Below are 19,280 nucleotides of genomic sequence, written 5' to 3'. Positions count from 1 at the left end.
AACTAGGGCCTGCCCCCCACCCATTGCTTTCCTTTCACCGGTAGACAAACACTTGTTGCTGTTGTTGTTGAGACAGGCCTTTGGGTGCCCAGTTACTGTTACGGCTGGATTTTCTGAGGATGAGTGTTGTACATTGACTTGTGTGCTTAAAAGATTTTCAGTGTTTTCCGTGTTGTTTCTAATAGTGTGTGGTTTTAGCTGTTTACATTCATGCTATGTACCCCTTTGGGTGCTGAACAGGGAGAAAGGCAGGGTATTAAACAAACAAACAAACAAAGGCATCTCGAAAAGACAAAAAGCGGGGACAAAACAGAGCCATTTACCAGTCACAGAAAGCAGAGGTGGGTAAACACTTCTCTGACAAACTGATTTGTTATATATTTAAATATGAAACTCAGAAAATGAAATGTAGAAGTGTCCCTAGGGATGATGAATTTCAGTTTATACATATATTTCATTATTCCAGTCTTAGGTTCACTTCACCACATTCCCTTTGCCTAATGAAAATTTCCCAGCAATTTAGCATGCATTTCTCCTAAAATGCACATCATGTATGCAATTTTGCCTGAGAGCACATTTTTGCAAGCACGTCCCCCCCCCAATATATCCATTTCTGTACACAAGCAGCTCAAACAAAGCCATTGAGATAACAATCAATGAACAGAGGAAGCTGTTTTATGCTGAAGCTGGACAACTGGTATGTCCAATACTGTCTGCAAGGACTGGCTGCACTTCTCCAGGTCTTCAGGTTAAAATCCTTCCTAGCTCCACCTGGAAGTTCTCAGGGTTCAACCTAGGACCTCTTTCTTGTAAACCCACTGAGCTACTGCCCATCCCCGATCTCCATATATTTTGACTCAGCCAAAACATTGAAAAGATGGCAGCTAATAAGATGTAGGTAAGCTGCTTGCTCAGCTTGTCCCTGTTTTCACAGGTAAGACTGAACGTAAAAAAGAAGAAGACTGTTTTTAGATCAGCAGGGAATCTTATATTATTACTACATTAGCTGAACTAAGGCAATTGGAGGATATCAATAAGAGCTTTCTTAGAATCGTTTGTTTGGAAATTCAAAAACAAAAACAAAAAAAATCCCAACTAAATAACTGCATAGGGTGATTCTTGAGTTTCTAATCAACCACCGTGGCTGAGACCTTCTTGACTGACCGCAGCAACATGATTCTCTTGATATCCACAAAGGTCCTCTTCTTGGTTTCTGGGAGAAACTTCAAGATGAACAAAAAGGTGGCTAGGCAGATAGGGAAGTAAAGCAGAAAGCAGTAGGATCCAATCGACTTCTAGAGTTGGTAAGGAAATGGGGGAGGTTGGGTGGGGAGAGGGAGAGAGAGAGAGAGAGATGAGCATATCATGGAAGCTTATTTACTTATCTATCATTCTCATGGTGTATGTGTTTCTGTGTTTAGATCCTCATTCACACTCTGGAAGAGGGGAATGACGGTCAGTCTGGGGAAGCTTTAGGTTAGGCTACAGAATCAGTGTGAATTCTTCAACCCAGTCAGTTTATGGATGTCAGGTTTTGATATGGAGTCTGGAGAAGTACAATATGCTGGTACTGACATGTCAAAGAAGCAATCCAGAGGTTAGACATGGCCCACCAATCACACGGCCTGAATTTAGGTATTACTATACCCTTCCATGACTGTGTTGTTGTTTAGTCATTTAGTCATGTCCGACTCTTTGTGACCCCATGGACCAGAGCACGCCATGCACTCCTGTCTTCCACTGCCTCCCGCTGTTTGGTCAAACTCATGCTGGTAGCTTCGAGAACACTGTCTAACCATCTCGTCCTCTGTCGTCCCCTTCTCCTTGTGCCCTCCATCTTTCCCAACATCAGGGTCTTTTCCAGGTAGTCTTCTCTTCTCCTGAGGTGGGCAAAGCATTGGAGCCTCAGCTTCATGGTCTGTCCTTCCAGTGAGCACTCAGGGCTGATTTCCTTAAAAATGGATAAGTTTGATCTTCTTGCAGTCCATGGGACTCTCAAGAGTCTCCTCCAGCACCAGAATAATAATAAAAAAATGGGACATACTAGACATATTAATACCACATAGGCTGAGCCTGGAGGATAGTGAGAGCCAGTGTGGTGTAGTGGTTAAGAGCGGTAGTCTCGTAATCTGGGGAACCGGGTTCGCCTCTCTGCTCCTCCACATGCAGCTGCTGGGTGACCTTGGGCCAGTCACACTTCTTTGAAGTCTCTCAGCCCCACTCACCTCACAGAGTGTTTGTTGTGGGGGAGGAAGGGAAAGGAAAATGTTAGCCGCTTTGAGACTAGATAGGCTAGATAGGCAAAGTGGGACATGTTGTTGATTAGTTGTTTAGTCGTGTCCGACTCTTCGTGACCCCATGGACCAGAGCACCCCAGGCACTCCTGTCTTCCACTGCCTCCCGCTGTTTGGTCAAACTCATGCTGGTAACTTCGAGAACACTGTCCAGCCATCTTGTCCTCTGTTGTCCCCTTCTCCTTGTGCCCTCAATCTTTCCCAACATCAGGGTCTTTTCCAGGGAGTCTTCTCTTCTCATGCGGTGGCCAAGGTATTGGAGCCTCAGCTTCAGGATCTGTCCTTCCAGTGAGCACTCAGGGCTGATTTCCTTCAGAATGGATAGGTTTGATCTTGTTGCAGTCCATGGGACTCTCAAGAGCCTCCTCCAGCACCATAATTCAAAAGCATCAATTCTTTCGCGATTAGCCTTCTTTATGGTCCAGCTCTCACTTCCGTACATCACTACTGCAGAAGGCACCAAAACATGGGCATCTACACAGTAGCTCTGAGCCCCAGTCCACGATGCAATAGTTGGCATCCGTCTGTCTCAGATGTGCCTTGGGGTGGGTAGGTGAGTGAAGCCAAACCGCTGGACAGTTACAGTGCCTGCTGTGGCTATAGAGACCAATATGGGAGAGGCATGTTTTGATGCAGTTGGGGCAGATGAAGGAATCTGGTTGCACACTGACTTGCTAGCTATGATGCTTTATATGGCATCAAATAACTTTTTAAAGAAAGCAAACCAGTAATTTATAAACTGCTTCACAGCTTAAAGCTTCTAGGGGCAAGCAAATGGGGGGGGGGCAACCATATTACTTTATATTTGGGTGGATTTAATTAGAGGGGGAGGTAATGGTGCTACATGTGGCTAGGATTAATTTACCAGTGCAAACCACTGGCCATCTGTTTTATGGTTCCAATCCAGGGTCAACCTGGGGACCAAATTCTCACGCCAATCTGTTCCTGAATACGTTTGTGGCCAGGGCTAATGTTTAATTAGGGTTTTAAAAGCCTTTCTAAACTCGAAGTCAGGAGTTGGGTGCGGGAAGGAACCTTGTGTCTCCTTCCCCTCTCCCTACCGAGACAAGGGTGCCACCCCATCCCCGGTGTCATGGACTGGTTGGGCACAGAGGAATGGTGGGAGGAACAAGCTGAGGAAGCACCAAGGAAAGCTCAGAGCCCAGGAAACGGTGGTGGGATGACGATGAGTGGTCACAGGGAGAAGGCTGGGAAGAGGAGATGCCAGAAGCTGAAGGGGTAGCAGGACTTGGTGAGCTGGGAGAGTCTGTGGCAGAGTGAAATCCAGAATCAAAGGCAGAAGCTGAAGCAGAGGAGGAGGGAGGTCAAGAGGCCAAGATGAGTTCGGCTGGTGAGGAGTCACAAGTGTCTCTTCCTTCTGCTGTGACAAGCTCCCCTCCCTCCTTTTCTCCCTGAACCAGAAGTGGCATGAAAAGGGCAGAGGAGAGATTGGCTGCATACAGGCACAGTCTCAGATTGCTTGGAAAAAGCCCTAGAGAGGAAGGGACTTAAGACTGTTGTGGGGAAGAGGGGACTTTCAGCCTCGACAACTGATTTTTGACAACAGTTGGTCCCTTACCTTTCCCACCCCGACCTGGCCACAGTGATCCATGTGACGGTCACCTCCAGGCTTGACTACTGTAATTCGCTCTACACAGGGCTGCCCTTGAAGCTGTCCCAGAAACTCCAGTGGGTGCAGAATGCTGCATTGAGGCTCCTCACAGGGTCTCTGCCATGGGAGCATATTCACCCAGTGCTTTTCCAGCTGCACTGGCTCCCGGTGGAGTACAGGGTCAGATTTAAGGTGCCGGTTTTGACCTTTAAAGCCCTTCATGGCCTAGAACCCTCGTACCCACGGGACCGCCTCTCCTGGTATGCCCCACGGAGGACCTTAAGGTACATAAATAGCAACACCCTAGAGGTCCCGGGCCCTAAGGAAGTTAGATTAGCCTCAACCAGAGCCAGGGCCTTCTCAACACTGGCTCCGGCCTGGTGGAACGCTCTGTCTCATGAGACCAGGGCCTGGCAGGATCTGATTTCTTTCCGCAGGGCCTGTAAGACAGAGTTGTTCCACCTGGCCTCTGGCTTAGAATCAGTTTGATTCCCTTCCCCTCTTTCTTTTTCCTTTCACCTCCTGTGAAGAGGCTGCATCCTAATGTTTTAATGTTGTATTTTAATCTTGTTTTTTAAATTGTATTTTAATCAACTTGTTCTTCTTCTTCTTCTTCTTCTTCTTCTTCTTCTTCTTCTTCTTCTTCTTCTTCTTCTTCTTCTTCTTTTCATGGAGTAAGACCACAGGGAATGAACTCTTCTGCTCATTAGGCCTGACATTCAACCAAGTCTGTAGTGTACCTGGTAATAATGAGTTAACTCCAACATGCACAGTGTGATTTATTGCTGGCTCACTCCTGACACCCAGGTCCTAAAGGAAAGCTGCTTGCACAGTATCACCCACACCCAGCTGTTGAGCGGAAGGGGTCATGTGGGGAGGAGGAAGCATCCAGCAGTCATGCAGTTTTCCCCCACCCTGCCTGCCTCTCCTTCATGCCTAATTCCCCACCCCCAACAGCCATGGATTGTTCTGGGCCATGCAACGTGACCTGCAGTCAAATGTGGCTGTCTGAACCTGACTCATCCAAAAACTGAGTCCCTCCAAATAGGCCCGATTTGTTTCAGGCCTCAGCCAAATCTGCTGCACAGCCCTAAAGAAAACCATGAACTCCCCGTCAAAACTGACCATCAAAATCACTCACCTCTGTGTGATAAAAAAGCACTCCTGATACAAAGTTCATGAACCAGTGCACAAAGCCTGCAATCACAAAGCCTGAGGCCCGCGATGTCTGAAGGAACAGCTCCAATACAATTAGACACGGAGTTGAATCTTGGTAGAGAGAAAGGATTCAGAACATTGAATGCAACGTTTTCACTGACTCAGTAATTTATCTTTCCTATTCATATCCTTTACATCCTCCATGGAGCTTAGTACTTACTTGGGCCAATGCACTGTGCAAGGAGAAATAGGAGAATAAAAACTGTGCTGAAATACGCCATCTCACTTATGGTGTCCTGTTAGGGAAAGTTGGGTATATGTCAGTTATGTATTACTAAAGTTGCTAACTACCATTTACATAGAGTAGGGGTTGCCGACATGGTGCCCTCCACAAATTGCTGAGGCACAACTCTGGTCATCCCTGTCCATTTCACCATGCTGATTGAGGATGATGGGAGTTTGGGGTCTACCACACTGATTACCCCCTTGATCTTCAAGGATGTCCCTTCTTTACAATTGCCATGTCTTTTCCCACAGCATTGCTGGCCCACGGAATGCAACAGGTGCCACAGAAAATCAAGAGTGAATCCCCTGTGAGATCCCTCGTAATGGGGGAAATCAAAATGCATGATCCTGGGAGTCATTTTGGACTCACAGCTGTCCATGGAGGCGCAGGTTAATTCCGTGTCCAGGGTGGCTGTCTACCAGCTCCACCTGGTATGCAGGCTAAGACCCTACCTGCCCGCAGACTGTCTCGCCAGAGTGGTGCATGCTCTAGTTATCTCCCGCTTGGACTACTGCAATGCACTCTACGTGGGGCTACCTTTGAAGGTGACCCAGAAACTGCAATTAATCCAGAATGCGGCAGCTAGACTGGTGACTGGGAGTGGCTGCCAGGACCACATAACACCGGTCCTGAGAGACCTGCATTGGCTCCCAGTACGTTTCCGAGCACAATTCAAAGTGTTGTTGTTGACCTTTAAAGCCCTAAACGGCCTCGGTCCTGTATACCTGAAGGAGCGTCTCCACCCCCATCGTTCAGCCCGGACACTGAGATCCAGTGCTGAGGGCCTTCTGGAGGTTCCCTCATTGTGAGAAGTGAGGTTACAGGGAACAAGGCCTTCTCGGTGGTGGCGCCTGCCCTGTGGAACACCCTCCCTTCAGGTGTGAAGGAAATAAGTAGCTATCTTATCTTTAAAAGACATCTGAAGGCAGCCCTGTTTATGGAAGTTTTTAATATTTAATGCTGTATTGTTTTTAACATTTGATTGGAAGCCGCCCAGAGTGGCTGGGGAAACTCATCCAGATGGCCGGGGTATAAATATATCATTACTATTACTATTATTATTATTATTATTATTATTATTATTATTATTATTATTAGAGTGACTTTTCCAGGAAAAATCTGCAATTCCTTATCACTCACGTCTTGAAGCTTTCACACACAAACCTACTGGATTTTAAATTTCAGAGTCTGCATTGGACATCCAATGAAGCTGAATATTGGAAGTTCAGGATGGATAAAAGGAAGTCCTTCTTGCAACACACAGTTGAACTATGGTACTCACTCCCCACAGTGATGGCCACAAGCTTGGATGGCTTTAAAAGGGGATTAGACTAGTTCATGGAGGAGAGGGCTATCGATGGCTACCAGTTACTCTATGCATAGTATAGGGGAGGGTGCCCAGGTTCAAATGGCTATACAGATGCCCAAACTTTTTGAATTACCCACCTGCAATTCCACAGTAATTGCTAACAGAACACAGAGGATGCCACAGATCCCAAAGCCAGAGAGAAGCAGAATCTTCCGCCCCACAGAATCAACTAAAAACATCTAGAGAGAGAGAGAGAGGCAAAGAAGCAGGTAAGAGGCCATCATGAGCCAGGAAGGTGTAATAAGTAGCATGTGGGATTCTGGCCTGGTTCAAACACTTGCTTGGCCAAGGTTCATAAATCAATGTTTGCTCACTGTCCCCTCAGTGGCCACGGCTGCTCCTCTCTTTCACTCCAGAAGAGCCTGCTACTGATGCTTTACCACAGTCCACTCAGCGCTTGGCCTCCTCCACCCCCTCAGTATTGGGGGGGGGTGCTGAGCCCCCTGATCAACAATATTGAGGGGGCTGAAGACAAAGACTCCCTAAGGAGCTGGTGCCTATGGGTACCAGGAACTGCAGCTCCAAGAAGGATAATCTGCAGCACCAATGGTTCCTTGGGGAGAAGCCATGTGCGTTCAATGTATGGTGATGAAACCTTAGAATCCAATAATTGTACAGTTGGGAGGGACCACAGGGATCATCTAGTCTGACCCTCTGCAATGCAAGAATCCTTGTGTGGCTTAAACCCACAACCCTGAGATTTTAGAGTCTCATGCTCTACCGAATGAGCTAAGATGAGAGAGAGAGGAGTCGGGAGATGCTTACCGAAAATATGTTTGCCAGGCAGAAACTCACAGTGGTAGCTATACTCATGAAGCGGACATTGTCTTTTCCCATATGTGTATACGTGTAGGTTCTCTCTGAATAATAGTAAGCCTGAAATTAGACCAGAACAATCAGAGGTTTTAGCTCAAAGTAATTTGTTTATTTGTTTATTACATTTCTGTCCCACCCTCCCTCCCAATGGAGTCCATGGCTGAGAACATCAAATGTTAAAAGAAGTACAATCAATTAAAACTGTAATGATTTAATTATTAAAAGTGCTGGGGTGCTTGATAGTTGCAGACCTGGAGAACAGAATATCAACCGAGTGCAGAGAATATGACCATCTCCCTAGATACACAGCATGAATGACTGGTGTCATCGCCTGTGAACTTTGTGTTCAAAACAAGTCTTTGTTTCACCTGACTCAACCTCAGAACACCTTGGCCTGCATCTCTCTTACCGCAATGACTCCAGTGAGATGCTGGGAAGCCATCAAGGTAATTACAGTGATGACTTGCCATCGCAGGCTTCTCTTCCAGAGCAATTTGGGCGTGTTCAAGGGCTTTTCTGCCTTCGCAGCAAAGAACTCCTCGCGGAGCTCATCCATCTCGTCCTCCACGTCTTCCCGTCCTCTCAACATCTGCAAGGCTAGGTGGGAGTAGAGGCAGAAAGGAGGTGACTTCCAAAATAAGCAAAGGGGTCAGTGGAAATGAAGTTTTTTAAACACCTAATTAAAGGCAGTGCAGCTCACGAAGCGCCCAACAGCCAGCTGGTTGTTGAGAGCCATTGATATGCTGGGTGTGGCGTTTGCCTCCTAGGTGGGTCATAAGGAAAGGGTTAAAATGAGTGTGATGTGATTGGCCAGTGGAAACTGATAGGGGGCGTTAGAGTGGGTGTTGTGTGAAAGTCAGTTGAGGGTTGGGAGTTGGAGAAGGAAGAGGGAGGATATAAGTTTGTGGGTTGGTCGAGTGGTGTGGTGAGAGAGTGACAGGAACTGTTAGGACTGTTATGTGGAGTCAGATAGATAGATAGTTGGGATAATCAGTTTGAAGTTGTTAGGAACTAATAGGACAGTTAAGGAACTAAGATTAAGAAACTGCCAAGAAAAATTAACTGAAACCATAAGCTTGTTTATGCCTATAAAATAAACTTGATTATTTGTTAATGTTAACAACTGTCTGGACTCCGTGTGTACCTGTGAGAAACGGGTTGGTGGCAGCGAAGAAAGCAATTACAGTGGTGGCACAGGGTCAATAGACCGTCAAACGTCGGGGGACCCTGTGGGATCACCACACTGGGCAAAGCAGAGACCAAGCGCTAAGCAGGATTGCTCCTCCTTTGTATTTTTTTTTTTTTTCAAATGATATTTATTAAAGTTTCAAAAAAAATTACAAAAACAAAAAAACAAAAAACAAAACAAAACAAAAAAGAACAAAAAATACAAAATACAGAAAAATAGAAAACAATTAGAAACAAATCAGTCTTTCCAAATCTTATCTTTCATTTACTTATTTCCCTGACCTCCTCTCACCTCCCTTTTTTGTATTCTAATTCAATAGTTATTTCAGCAAATCCTTACCCTTTTGACTTTTATCTTAATATTTTATCTTAATATATTGTAACTTTACATTTTCACCTGTAGCACTTCCTCTTAATCCTTTTATCTTTCCTGCTAAAACCACATAATTTAATTCCAACCTCTTTCTAGCATTCCTTAATTTTACAATGTTTCTGTAAATAGACTCTAAATTTCTTCCACTCTTCTTCCACCGACTCTTCTCCTTGGTCTCGGATTCTGCCAGTCATCTCAGCCAGTTCCATATAGTCCATCACCTTCATCTGCCATTCTTCCCGAGTGGGTAGATCTTGTGTTTTCCAGTACTTTGCGATAAGTATTCTTGCTGCTGTCGTAGCATACATAAAGAAAGTTCTATCCTCCTTTAACACCAACTGGCCGACCATGCCCAAGAGAAAGGCCTCTGGTTTCTTCTGGAAGGTATATTTAAATACCTTTTTGATTTCATTATAAATAATCTCCCAGAAGGTCTTAATCTTTGGGCACGTCCACCAGAGGTGAAAAAAGGTACCTTCACATTCTTTACATTTCCAACATTTATTATCGGGCAGGTGATAAATTTTTGCAAGCTTGACTGGAGTCATGTACATCATTTTCATAATATTCTCTCTTAGGGCATTACATGCCGTAAACTTCATACCTGTGGTCCATAACTGTTCCCAGTCAGCAAACATAATGTTATGTCCAAAGTCCTGTGCCCATTTAATCATAACAGATTTAACAGTTTCATCCTGTGTGTTCCATTTCAACAGCAAGTTATACATTCTTGACAGGTTCTTGGTTTTAGGTTCTAACAATTCTGTTTCCAATTTTTTTGTCCAAATTATATATCTCCCTTATTTGATAATAGTGAAGCCAGTCTCGTACTTGGTTTTTTAATTTATCAAAGCTCTGCAGTTTTAATCTGTCTCCTTCTTGTTCCAAAATTTCCCAATACTTCGGCCAATTTGCCTCCATATTGAGTTTTTTCAAAGCCTTAGCTTCCATTGGTGACAACCACCTTGGGGTTTTGTTTTCAAGCAAATCTTTATATCTTATCCACACATTAAACAGTGCTTTCCTGACAATATGGTTTTTAAACGATTTATGCGCTTTGACCTTGTCATACCACAGGTATGCATGCCACCCAAAAACATTATTAAAACCTTCCAAATCCAAAATGTCCGTGTTCTCAAGAAGCAGCCATTCTCTCAGCCAGCAAAAAGCTGCTGATTCATAGTAAAGCTTCAAGTCTGGCAGGGCAAATCCACCTCTTTCTTTAGCATCAGTTAAAATCTTAAATTTTATTCGGGGTTTCTTGCCCTGCCAGACAAATCTAGAAATATCTCTCTGCCACTTCTTGAAACAGTCCATCTTGTCCAAAATTTGCAATGTTTGAAACAAGTACAACATCCTTGGCAATACATTCATCTTTATCGCAGCAATTCGGCCCAGCAATGATAGCTTCAGATTTGACCATATTTCTAAATCCCTTTTCACTTCCATCCAACATTTTTCATAGTTATCTTTGAATAAATTCACATTCTTGGCAGTCATATTAACCCCCAGGTACTTCACTTTCTTAACCAATATTAAACCTGTCTCCTTCTGGAACCTCTCTTTTTCAGTCACTGTTAGATTTTTCTCTAGCGCCTTAGTTTTCAGCTTACTCAACTTAAAACCCGCAACCTGACCAAATTCTTGAATTAATTGTAGCACTCTTTTGGTACTGGTACTCCTTTTAATTGCATTCTGTTGTATCAAAAACCCTCTCATTACTGCTTTACTTGCGTCCCATATTACTCTTTTTTCAACCATGGTATTCATATTTATCTCAAAATAGTCTCTCAAGGTTTTTTGGGCCTTCTTAATCACTCCTTCATTCCTAAACAAGGTGTCATTCATCTGCTCCTCCTTTGTATCATCCGATGCAAAGGGGGAGTGATCTTGTTGAGTAGCAAACTCTCTGGTGCAGCTGCACTCAGCAGTAAGCAGTGGTCCCAGTACACCTCAAAGTATTGTAAAGCTATCCACCATTCCTAATGGGATCCTAAATATGAGTTGCCCGGGAATGATCACAGGAGCTTTGCATGGTGTCCACTCCTAAAGGTCCCAGTACAAATGATAGTATTTTACCTTCTCTTGCACCATCTTCATCCTTCTTCTGAATGTATAAGTACCTAGGACTTTCAGGAATGAAGGGCAGTAGGAAGACCTGACACACTGGCATGACCCCAGCAAAGCACATCAGAATCGGCCAACCTGTGCAAGAAGGGTAACTGATGATATTGCGAACAATAAACGAACGGGGATTGTGCTTCTGATACAGCACAGGGTGCTCTTCTCTAAATTACCTCTTTCATTCCCCAGGACTTCCCGAAGAGCGAGGGTCTGAGCCAACAAGACACCAATGGAAAAAAAGAAGTTGGCCATCATGGTTATGCATCCTCGCAGCTCTACAGGCGATATCTCACCAATGTATATGGGAACAGCACTGTAGATTATTCCTGGTTAGATGATAAATCAAGGGATAATCATGATCTGCTTGTGACATGATGTATATAAACATCTGAATATCTCCACGGTGTATAGGAGGCCCTAGTGGGAAGTAACAGGAATTGGTCAGCACCACAAAATGTTCCCCTCGGAGGTATGCAAAATGCCAACCAGTTTTTTCTGATCTGCATGAGACATCACTGTGTTAAATGATGCGGAGACATGGCAGGTAACAGCATAAGTTATGGGAATGTGTTTAATGAAAATCATCATCATCATCATCATCAACATCACTCAATCCAGTACCCTGACTCACCTGAGCATATTCCAGTCACCAAGCGTGCAACCATTTTGAATTCATATGTAGTTACCTCATGTGTGCAACCCATGAGTACAGCAGAGAGAATGGACAAAACATTAGTAATAATCAAAGTACCTTTCCTGAAAAGACAAGGAAAGCAGAAAAGTTTGTGTGGGTTGGGAGTTGCTAGTGAAGATATGATACCACCAAAAGAGCAGCAGTAGGAGAGCAGCTATGGGATTGCAATAAGGCCTTCAGCTTTCTATGGATACTTGGTTCTGCCCTTTGCTAGTTATGGGTGGAGACCTGCAAGGCACTGACTGCCCTACTCTTAAGCACTTTAAAATTATCCAAGCCCTTTCTAGGATTTCAGCAGACATTGCTCACATGTTTCCATGAGGTCTAGTAAGTTGGCTTTTGCAACCCTGCTATGTTCCCGCGAGGGGTGCAGAGCTTGGGATCATTTACATGGAAGCTTGTGCTCTACCTCTGAGCTACCTTTCTAAAGGGTATATCATAAGGCCAGTTATTAGATGCTACCGCAGAGATGTAGGTCTGCAGCAACTGTATTTCCTCACTTCCCCTGAAGCAGGCATAGGCAAACTCAGCCCTCCAGATGTTTTGGAACTACAGCTCCCATCATCCCTGACCACTGGTCCTGTTAGCTAAGGATAATGGGTGTTGTAGTCCCAAAACATCTGGAGGGCTGAGTTTGCCTATGCCTGCCCTGAAGCTTACTGCTTGGTCCCTCTCCAAGGTGCTGATTCTGTCTTATCTTCCTTTCTTGTCTGCCTAGAACTTTGAAACTTTACTTAGCCCTGGTGGCTATATCTTCAACTATCTGAGTCACTATGGGGATCGCAGACCAGTTGATGGTGGTTACAAGTGTGGGGAGGCACCCAGAGCATGCTTTTAAAAGTGAGTAGAGAATGAGACTCTTAATCACAGGGTCGTGGGATTGAATTCCACATTGGGCCAAAGATTCCTGAAATGCAGGGGGTTGGTCTAGATGGCCCTTGTGATCCCTTCCAACACTACAATTCTGTGATTCTATTTCCATTCATCTTGCAGATTTATAACCACGTTGTGGCCAAAAGCTATCAAAGCCGCAGACGATAAAACAAAATACAAAAGATACTGCCTCAAGAATCTAAGAACAATAAGAAACATTTCAGGAGTTCTACAGGTAGTATTCCATTATAGAATTGGGTAACACTTCAGGGAAAGCTTTCTTAAGTTATTAGTAGCTGTCTTGTGGGCTTTCCATAGGCATCTGCAGACATTCCATGGGCACCTGTAGGCTATCGTGAGGACAAGATGCTGGAACTAGATGGGCCTTTGGCCTGATCCAGCAGGGCCTGTCTTATGTTCTTCTTGTGACCTCCTCCCCCTTCATGGGCCATTTGGCATCTGTGGTGGTGAGCAATGCGACAGATCAGGGCATGTAGGTCAGAAGCAACTCATTTCCCCTCACTTCTCACCAGCCTAGGGCATGCAGTTCATCAGTCATGATTCGGTCTATACCTGCCACATCTATCCTCCAGGACGCCAATCAGAAGTGCCCCAAATGTACCTCCCAGTGGATATAAAGCGATGGAGGAGGACATCAAGAATAACTTGATGTTGGGGTTCATCTTCGGGGGGAAAGTGGTTACGTTATAAAAGTCTTTTATGAGCTAGGAGAGAAGCACAGAAAAGTTGATGTTAGGACAGCACTACACATCACATGACAGCAGAATCTCAACGGTTGTGACCGGGGATAGGAGAGTCTGTCAATCTCTCTCAATTTCTCATTTGTCCCTTCTTAAATTCAGTCCTCTTCTGGTCCATATCAGTTTGTGATGTTTTTGAAGTCCTCATGAAAATTCAACCACCTTTAAGTGTGGATTTCTCTAAATTTACAAATGTTTATGCTATTTTGTCTCCCCCTCCCTCCCTTATAACACCAGAAATTGAGGAAATCCAATGGATCTAAATGTTGGAAGATTCAGGAGAGTCAAAAGAAAGCACTCCTTCAAGCAGCACGGTCGCTGTTGATGGCACTGACAGTCACTAACTTGGACAAACTCATGTAGAATTAGACTGTCAGTGACTGCTAGCCACAATAGCTATGGCTTACCTCCACTTTCAGAGGCACAACAAATTACCCCTTAGGGAACACAGCCCACAAAATAAAAGAAGCCATTTGTACCACAGAAGGGGAGTAGATCAGCCAGATGTTGTAACCATAGGTTGCAGACAGGAGGCAGGCAGCAAACAACACCCAAAGAAGTGTCATTGACAAGTCCTACAGGAAGAAGTAGGAGATACTGTGATGAGACAGGGCAAAATACTTGCATTTCTTTCTTGTTAATTAGGTGTATTTACAACCAAGAAGCAGAAAGATAGAATAAAGACAGAGGTGCATTCAGTCCTCAAGGGAGGTACATTTGGTGGACATGCAGATATTCCTTGACAATTACAACTTTTGTGGAGATGTAACAATCCAAAATCATCATCATCATCATCATCCCAAGGGGTCTTTGATACTAAGAGGCCACTTGGAGTTCTGAAGATACCAGGGATTTAAAGAAGGAGAAATCTGATTATGATGGTTTACTTATTTCCCTGAACAGTTTTCAACATTAGTAAAACACCAAATGCAAGATTAAAAACAAATAAATAAACAGGAATAAACAAATATTGACTATAAGCAACACAAATGCCACTCAGTATATAAAACCCTATCAAAGCCAGAACAAACTCAACAACAGAAAACCCATTTAAAATCTGCCTAAAACCAGACCTGGAAAAACAATTTAGTGAAGGAAATTAAATGTTAGCAAAATCACTTAAATAATGTAAATAAAACTTTTTTAAAAAACTTGAAAAATAATACTGTAGTATAATGGGTTGGATTCAGACTTGTTGTTTAGTCGTTTAGTCGTGTCCGACTTTTCGTGACCCCATGGACCAGAGCACGCCAGGCACTCCTGTCTTCCACTGCCTCCCGCAGTTTGGTCAGACTCATGTTTGTAGCTTCGAGAACATTGTCCAACCATCTCGTCCTCTGTCATCCCCTTCTCCTTGTGCCCTCCATCTTTCCCAGCATCAGGGTCTTTTCCAGGGAGTCTTCTCTTCTCATGAGGTGGCCAAAGTATTGGAGCCTCAGCTTCACGATCTGTCCTCCCAGTGAGCACTCAGGGCTGATTTCCTTCAGAATGGATAGGTTTGATCTTCTTGCCGTCCATGGGACTCTCAAGAGTCTTCTCCAGCACCAGAATTCAAAAGCATCAATTCTTCGGCGATCAGCCTTCTTTATGGTCCAGTTCTCACTTCCATACATCACTACTGGGAAAACCATAGCTTTTACTATACGGACCTTTGTTGGTAAGGTGATGTCTCTACTTTTTAAGATGCTGTCTAGATTTGCCATCGCCTTTCTCCCAAGGAGCAGGCGTCTTTTAATTTTGTGATTGCTGTCACCATCTGCAGTGATCGGATTCAGACTTAGTCATGCTTAAAGAAGACCCGTTGAAATGAGTCCAGTGGGACTACTTTCACCATGATTATTTCTGGACCCCACCCAATATATTATGAACCAAACTGTACTATTAGCTTATAAGTAATGCTGTATCTGAAACCCGGGAAACAATTACACAGAAACTTTGATTTTCAATGTGTTATAAACCCAGTACCTTGAATGCAGCCTCCAGCCTCACTCGTTTCTTGGGTTTTTTACTAGTTGGCGCCTCCTTTTTGTCCATGGTTTCCTGAGTAGAAGTCATAAAAAAGGCTCACCTGGGGGGAAATAAGATAGTGTTGTTGGTAGAAGGCAGCTGATCAGATGCATGCAGGAAGTCCCTAAGCAAGGTATGGAGGCAAGGCAGTTATTTGTCTCTGTGATGGCCACCTTACAGCCTCCCTAGGGTCTTCCCAGCTAAGACAGAATGCACTCCTCTGCTCAGCTGACTCCCCCCCTTTAAAGAGCTGCTGCCATGATAAAGGGGTTAATTATTGCCATGAGGCTCTCCCTTATCATCCAATTTCCAGATATCCCTGAAGTCTCCCTAAAAGTAGTGTGGAATGAAATCTTCTAAGCATGAGGGCATCATGTTAGCTATTCAAATGGGGAGATTGGAAGGCAGGCAAAGACCACCACTGCAAGGCCTACTCAAACTGAATTTCCCCCTTTGGGGTGATCTACCATCAGCTGCACTGTGTGAAGCATCCCGGTGTGTTTTCAGTACATAGATACCCTTTTCTGTGTCTTTACAATATGCAAATAAACATTACTTTTAAACTGCCCTTCTAGAACCTATATCCTGAATGCTGGGCTATAAATAACTGACCCAGAGTGATTCTGGGGCTCTCTTGATGCAACCTGGCTGAAGCCTGAATCATCTCCTCTGAATCAACCCAGTTCATCTTGGGATTTGACTGAATTCAGTGCACAGCCCTAATTCGGGCAACAGGATCAACCAGATAACTGGGAAGTAATGAGATCTGCCTGGAAAAATCCCTTCAACCATGCAGAGGGTAGATCCCACAGGATGGAAGACGAATAGGCCAAGAGCACCCGGACTTACCATAGCTTTCTGTAACTTGTAAGTAGGGGGGAACTGAACCTAGCACAACTGTTCTGTAGAAATAAGGCATTTCAGAACCTCAAAGAGAATTCTGGGAGACAATCAAGGGAAGGGCATCAGAAGGTTCCAGGAAAAGCTGTTGACAGTTGGAAGGTGACACAATGCAATGATGGAATGTGGATTAGCTGCTGGTGTGGCAGAGCTGGAAGGTGACTGAGCTATGAATCAAGAAGTCCTCCTGCCGTTATTGATTGAAGTGCAGAGTGTTTGAGGACATTCACTGGGAAACCAAAATGCTTGTTTATAAAGCTATTGTAATACCAACGTTACTGTATGCATGTGAAACATGGACCACTTAAAACGCCATCTCCAACTTCTTGAAAGATTCCATCAACAGTGTCTCCAAAAAATCTTACACATAACTTGGGAAGACAGGTGAACTAATAGTATACTGGATGAAGCAAAGATCACCAGTGTTGAAGCAATGATTCGTCAACATCAACTTCGTTGGGCTAGTCATGTTGTGTGGATGCCTGATGATTGTCTTCCAAAGCAACTACTCTATTCCGAACTTAAAAATGGAAAGCGTAATGCTGGTGGTCAACAAAAGAGGTTTAAAGACTGTCTCAAGGCAAATCTAAAAAAATGTAGTATAAACGCAAACAACTGGGAAACACTGGCCTGCGAGCACTCCAATTGGAGAACAGCCTTTACCAAAGGTGTCATGGACTTTGAAGACATTCGAACTCAGGACGCAAGGGAGAAATGTGCTAAGAGGAATGCATGCTTGGCAAATCCACACCGTGATCAACTACCACCTGGAAACTAATGTCCCCACTGTGGAAGGACGTTTGGATCCAGAATTGGCCATCACAGTCACTTACGGACTCATTGTTAAAACCGTGTTTATGGAAGACAATCTTACTCAGCTACGAGTGATCACCAGAGAAGAAGAAGACTACGACTTTATGGCCTTAGCCAAGCCACATAATCCCTTAACATTCTTTTCCAACTGAAATTTTAAAGGTGTTTTAAATACTGATTTATTTTCATAGAAACATTGAATGGGAGAGTTGGAAGGGTCCCAAAGGAGTATCTAACCCAACCTCCTGCAATGCAGTTAAAGAACCCCTGACATATTTTAATATGGCTGCTGTTTTAGGAAGAAGGGTGGGATATACATTTAACAAACAAGCAAACATGAGTTATAAACTCATACTGACCTACTTTTATAGGATCCTTATTAGGAGGCACATATTGCAGCTATAACAAAGGCGGCATTTTTTCATCTCCACCAAGCTAAACAGTTGGCTCCTTACCTCTCTCGCCCTGACCTAGCCACTGTGATCCACATGACGGTCACCTCGAGACTTGATTATTGTAACTCACTCTACGTGGGGCTGCCCTTGAGACTGACCCAGAAACTCCAGCGGGTGCAGGACCCTGGTACCTACAGGGCTGCCTCTCCTGGTATGTCCCACGGAGGACCTTACGGTCTTCAAACAAAAACACCTGGGAGGTCCCGGACCACAGGGAGGTTAGGCTGGCCTCAACCATAGCCAGGGCTTTTTCAGCTGTGACCCCGATCCAGTGGAATGCTCTGTCACAAGAGGCTAGGGCCCTGCAGGACCTGACATATTTCTGCAGGTCCTGCAAGACGGAGCTGTTTCCACCAGACCTTTGGCCAAGGCACAGTCTGACCCCCTCCTTTGGTAATCCTCATAGAACTCTAGCCCAATGGTTGCCATTAATTTGATTTTGAACTGATTTTATAATGAATTAATTTTAGAATGTTGTGTTACTTTTATTGCTGTTAGCCGCTCTGAACCCGGCTTCGGTTGGGGAGGGTGGGATATAAATAAAATTTTATTTTACTATTACTATTATTATTACTATTATTATTATTATTATTATTATTATTATTATTATTACAGTGTGATGTTAGGCATAGGAGCCAACTCCTAGGGGCCAAGGAGTCTTCTTCCCCCCAAATAAAATATTTGAGGGGGCCACCCCCCAAAAAGTTGGTGGGCGTTGCCATTCAAATGGTGTGTGTGCATCATGACACGTGACATGTGTAGGGAGGCTTACCTGCCCCCCCCAATATATTTTATTCAAGTTGGCACCCCTGATGTCAGGGAAGCTTTTGAAAGTGCTACATTCAAATATGTAAACCCCAACATTTTCCCATTTGAAAACAGATACCTGCTTTGAGATTGCTCCAATTCTCATTCCAAGCAGTCGTGTTCCAGCCACTTTACCTCTCAGTTATTAGAAGCATATCATGAAATGGTTTACTCTGCTGAAGCCTCTCTGTTGATTTAAAAGCTAGTGGGGGGTGGCCTACAGAATTGTCTTACAATGTGTTCTTTATAAATCTTTTATTCAAGTTTTAAACATGCAAAATCAGCCACCTGGTCATGGTCTTCACCAATATAATGAGATATATTGTACAGTGGTACCTTGGTTCTTGAACTTAATCCATTCCTGGAGCCCATTTGACTCCCGAAACCGTTCGAAAACCAAGGTGAGGCTTCCGATTGGCTGCAGGAGCTTCCTGCAGTCAAGTGGAAGCTGCATCAGACATTCGGCTTTGCAGGGTTTGCAGCATTCGGGAGCCAAAACGTATGAGTACCAAGGTGTTCGAGAACCAAGATAAGACTGTATTCCTATTTCAAACAGAGGAATTATTCTAAAAACATATCTGTACACATGAATTGAGACTGACAAATTTTAGGCATTTCTGTATTCTTTCGCAACTCTTTTGGGGGGGGGCAGGGGGAAGGATGCAGAAAGGACTGGCCTACCTGCAAGCTATGGTGTATGGTGCAAGCTATGGTATATAATGACAATAAAGTCATTGTAAGTATACCAGG

The 19,280-nt window shown here is 44.1% G+C and overlaps 1 protein-coding gene across 1 annotated transcript; it reads right to left on the bottom strand.

The window, feature by feature from the left end:
* Positions 1 to 965: 965 nt before the first annotated feature.
* Positions 966 to 16,516, bottom strand: LOC310766137 (solute carrier family 2, facilitated glucose transporter member 5-like). Its single transcript, XM_083622133.1, has 13 exons — positions 16,405 to 16,516; positions 15,514 to 15,616; positions 14,028 to 14,123; positions 13,361 to 13,512; positions 11,852 to 11,976; positions 11,394 to 11,546; positions 11,176 to 11,301; positions 7,945 to 8,132; positions 7,485 to 7,595; positions 6,797 to 6,898; positions 5,285 to 5,360; positions 5,048 to 5,175; positions 966 to 1,295 (listed from the first exon to the last, which is right to left on the bottom strand). The coding sequence occupies exons 2-13, from the start codon at positions 15,601 to 15,603 to the stop codon at positions 1,128 to 1,130; spliced, it is 1,515 nt and encodes a 504-aa protein (XP_083478259.1). The 5' UTR covers positions 15,604 to 15,616; positions 16,405 to 16,516; the 3' UTR covers positions 966 to 1,127.
* Positions 16,517 to 19,280: the final 2,764 nt, after the last annotated feature.

Source organism: Podarcis filfolensis, assembly GCF_964270895.1.
Source record: "Podarcis filfolensis genome assembly, chromosome: 7".
Taxonomy (NCBI): Eukaryota; Metazoa; Chordata; class Lepidosauria; order Squamata; family Lacertidae; genus Podarcis; species Podarcis filfolensis.
Note: the sequence above shows the minus strand (reverse complement) of the source record. Positions and strands in the feature narration are given on the sequence as shown.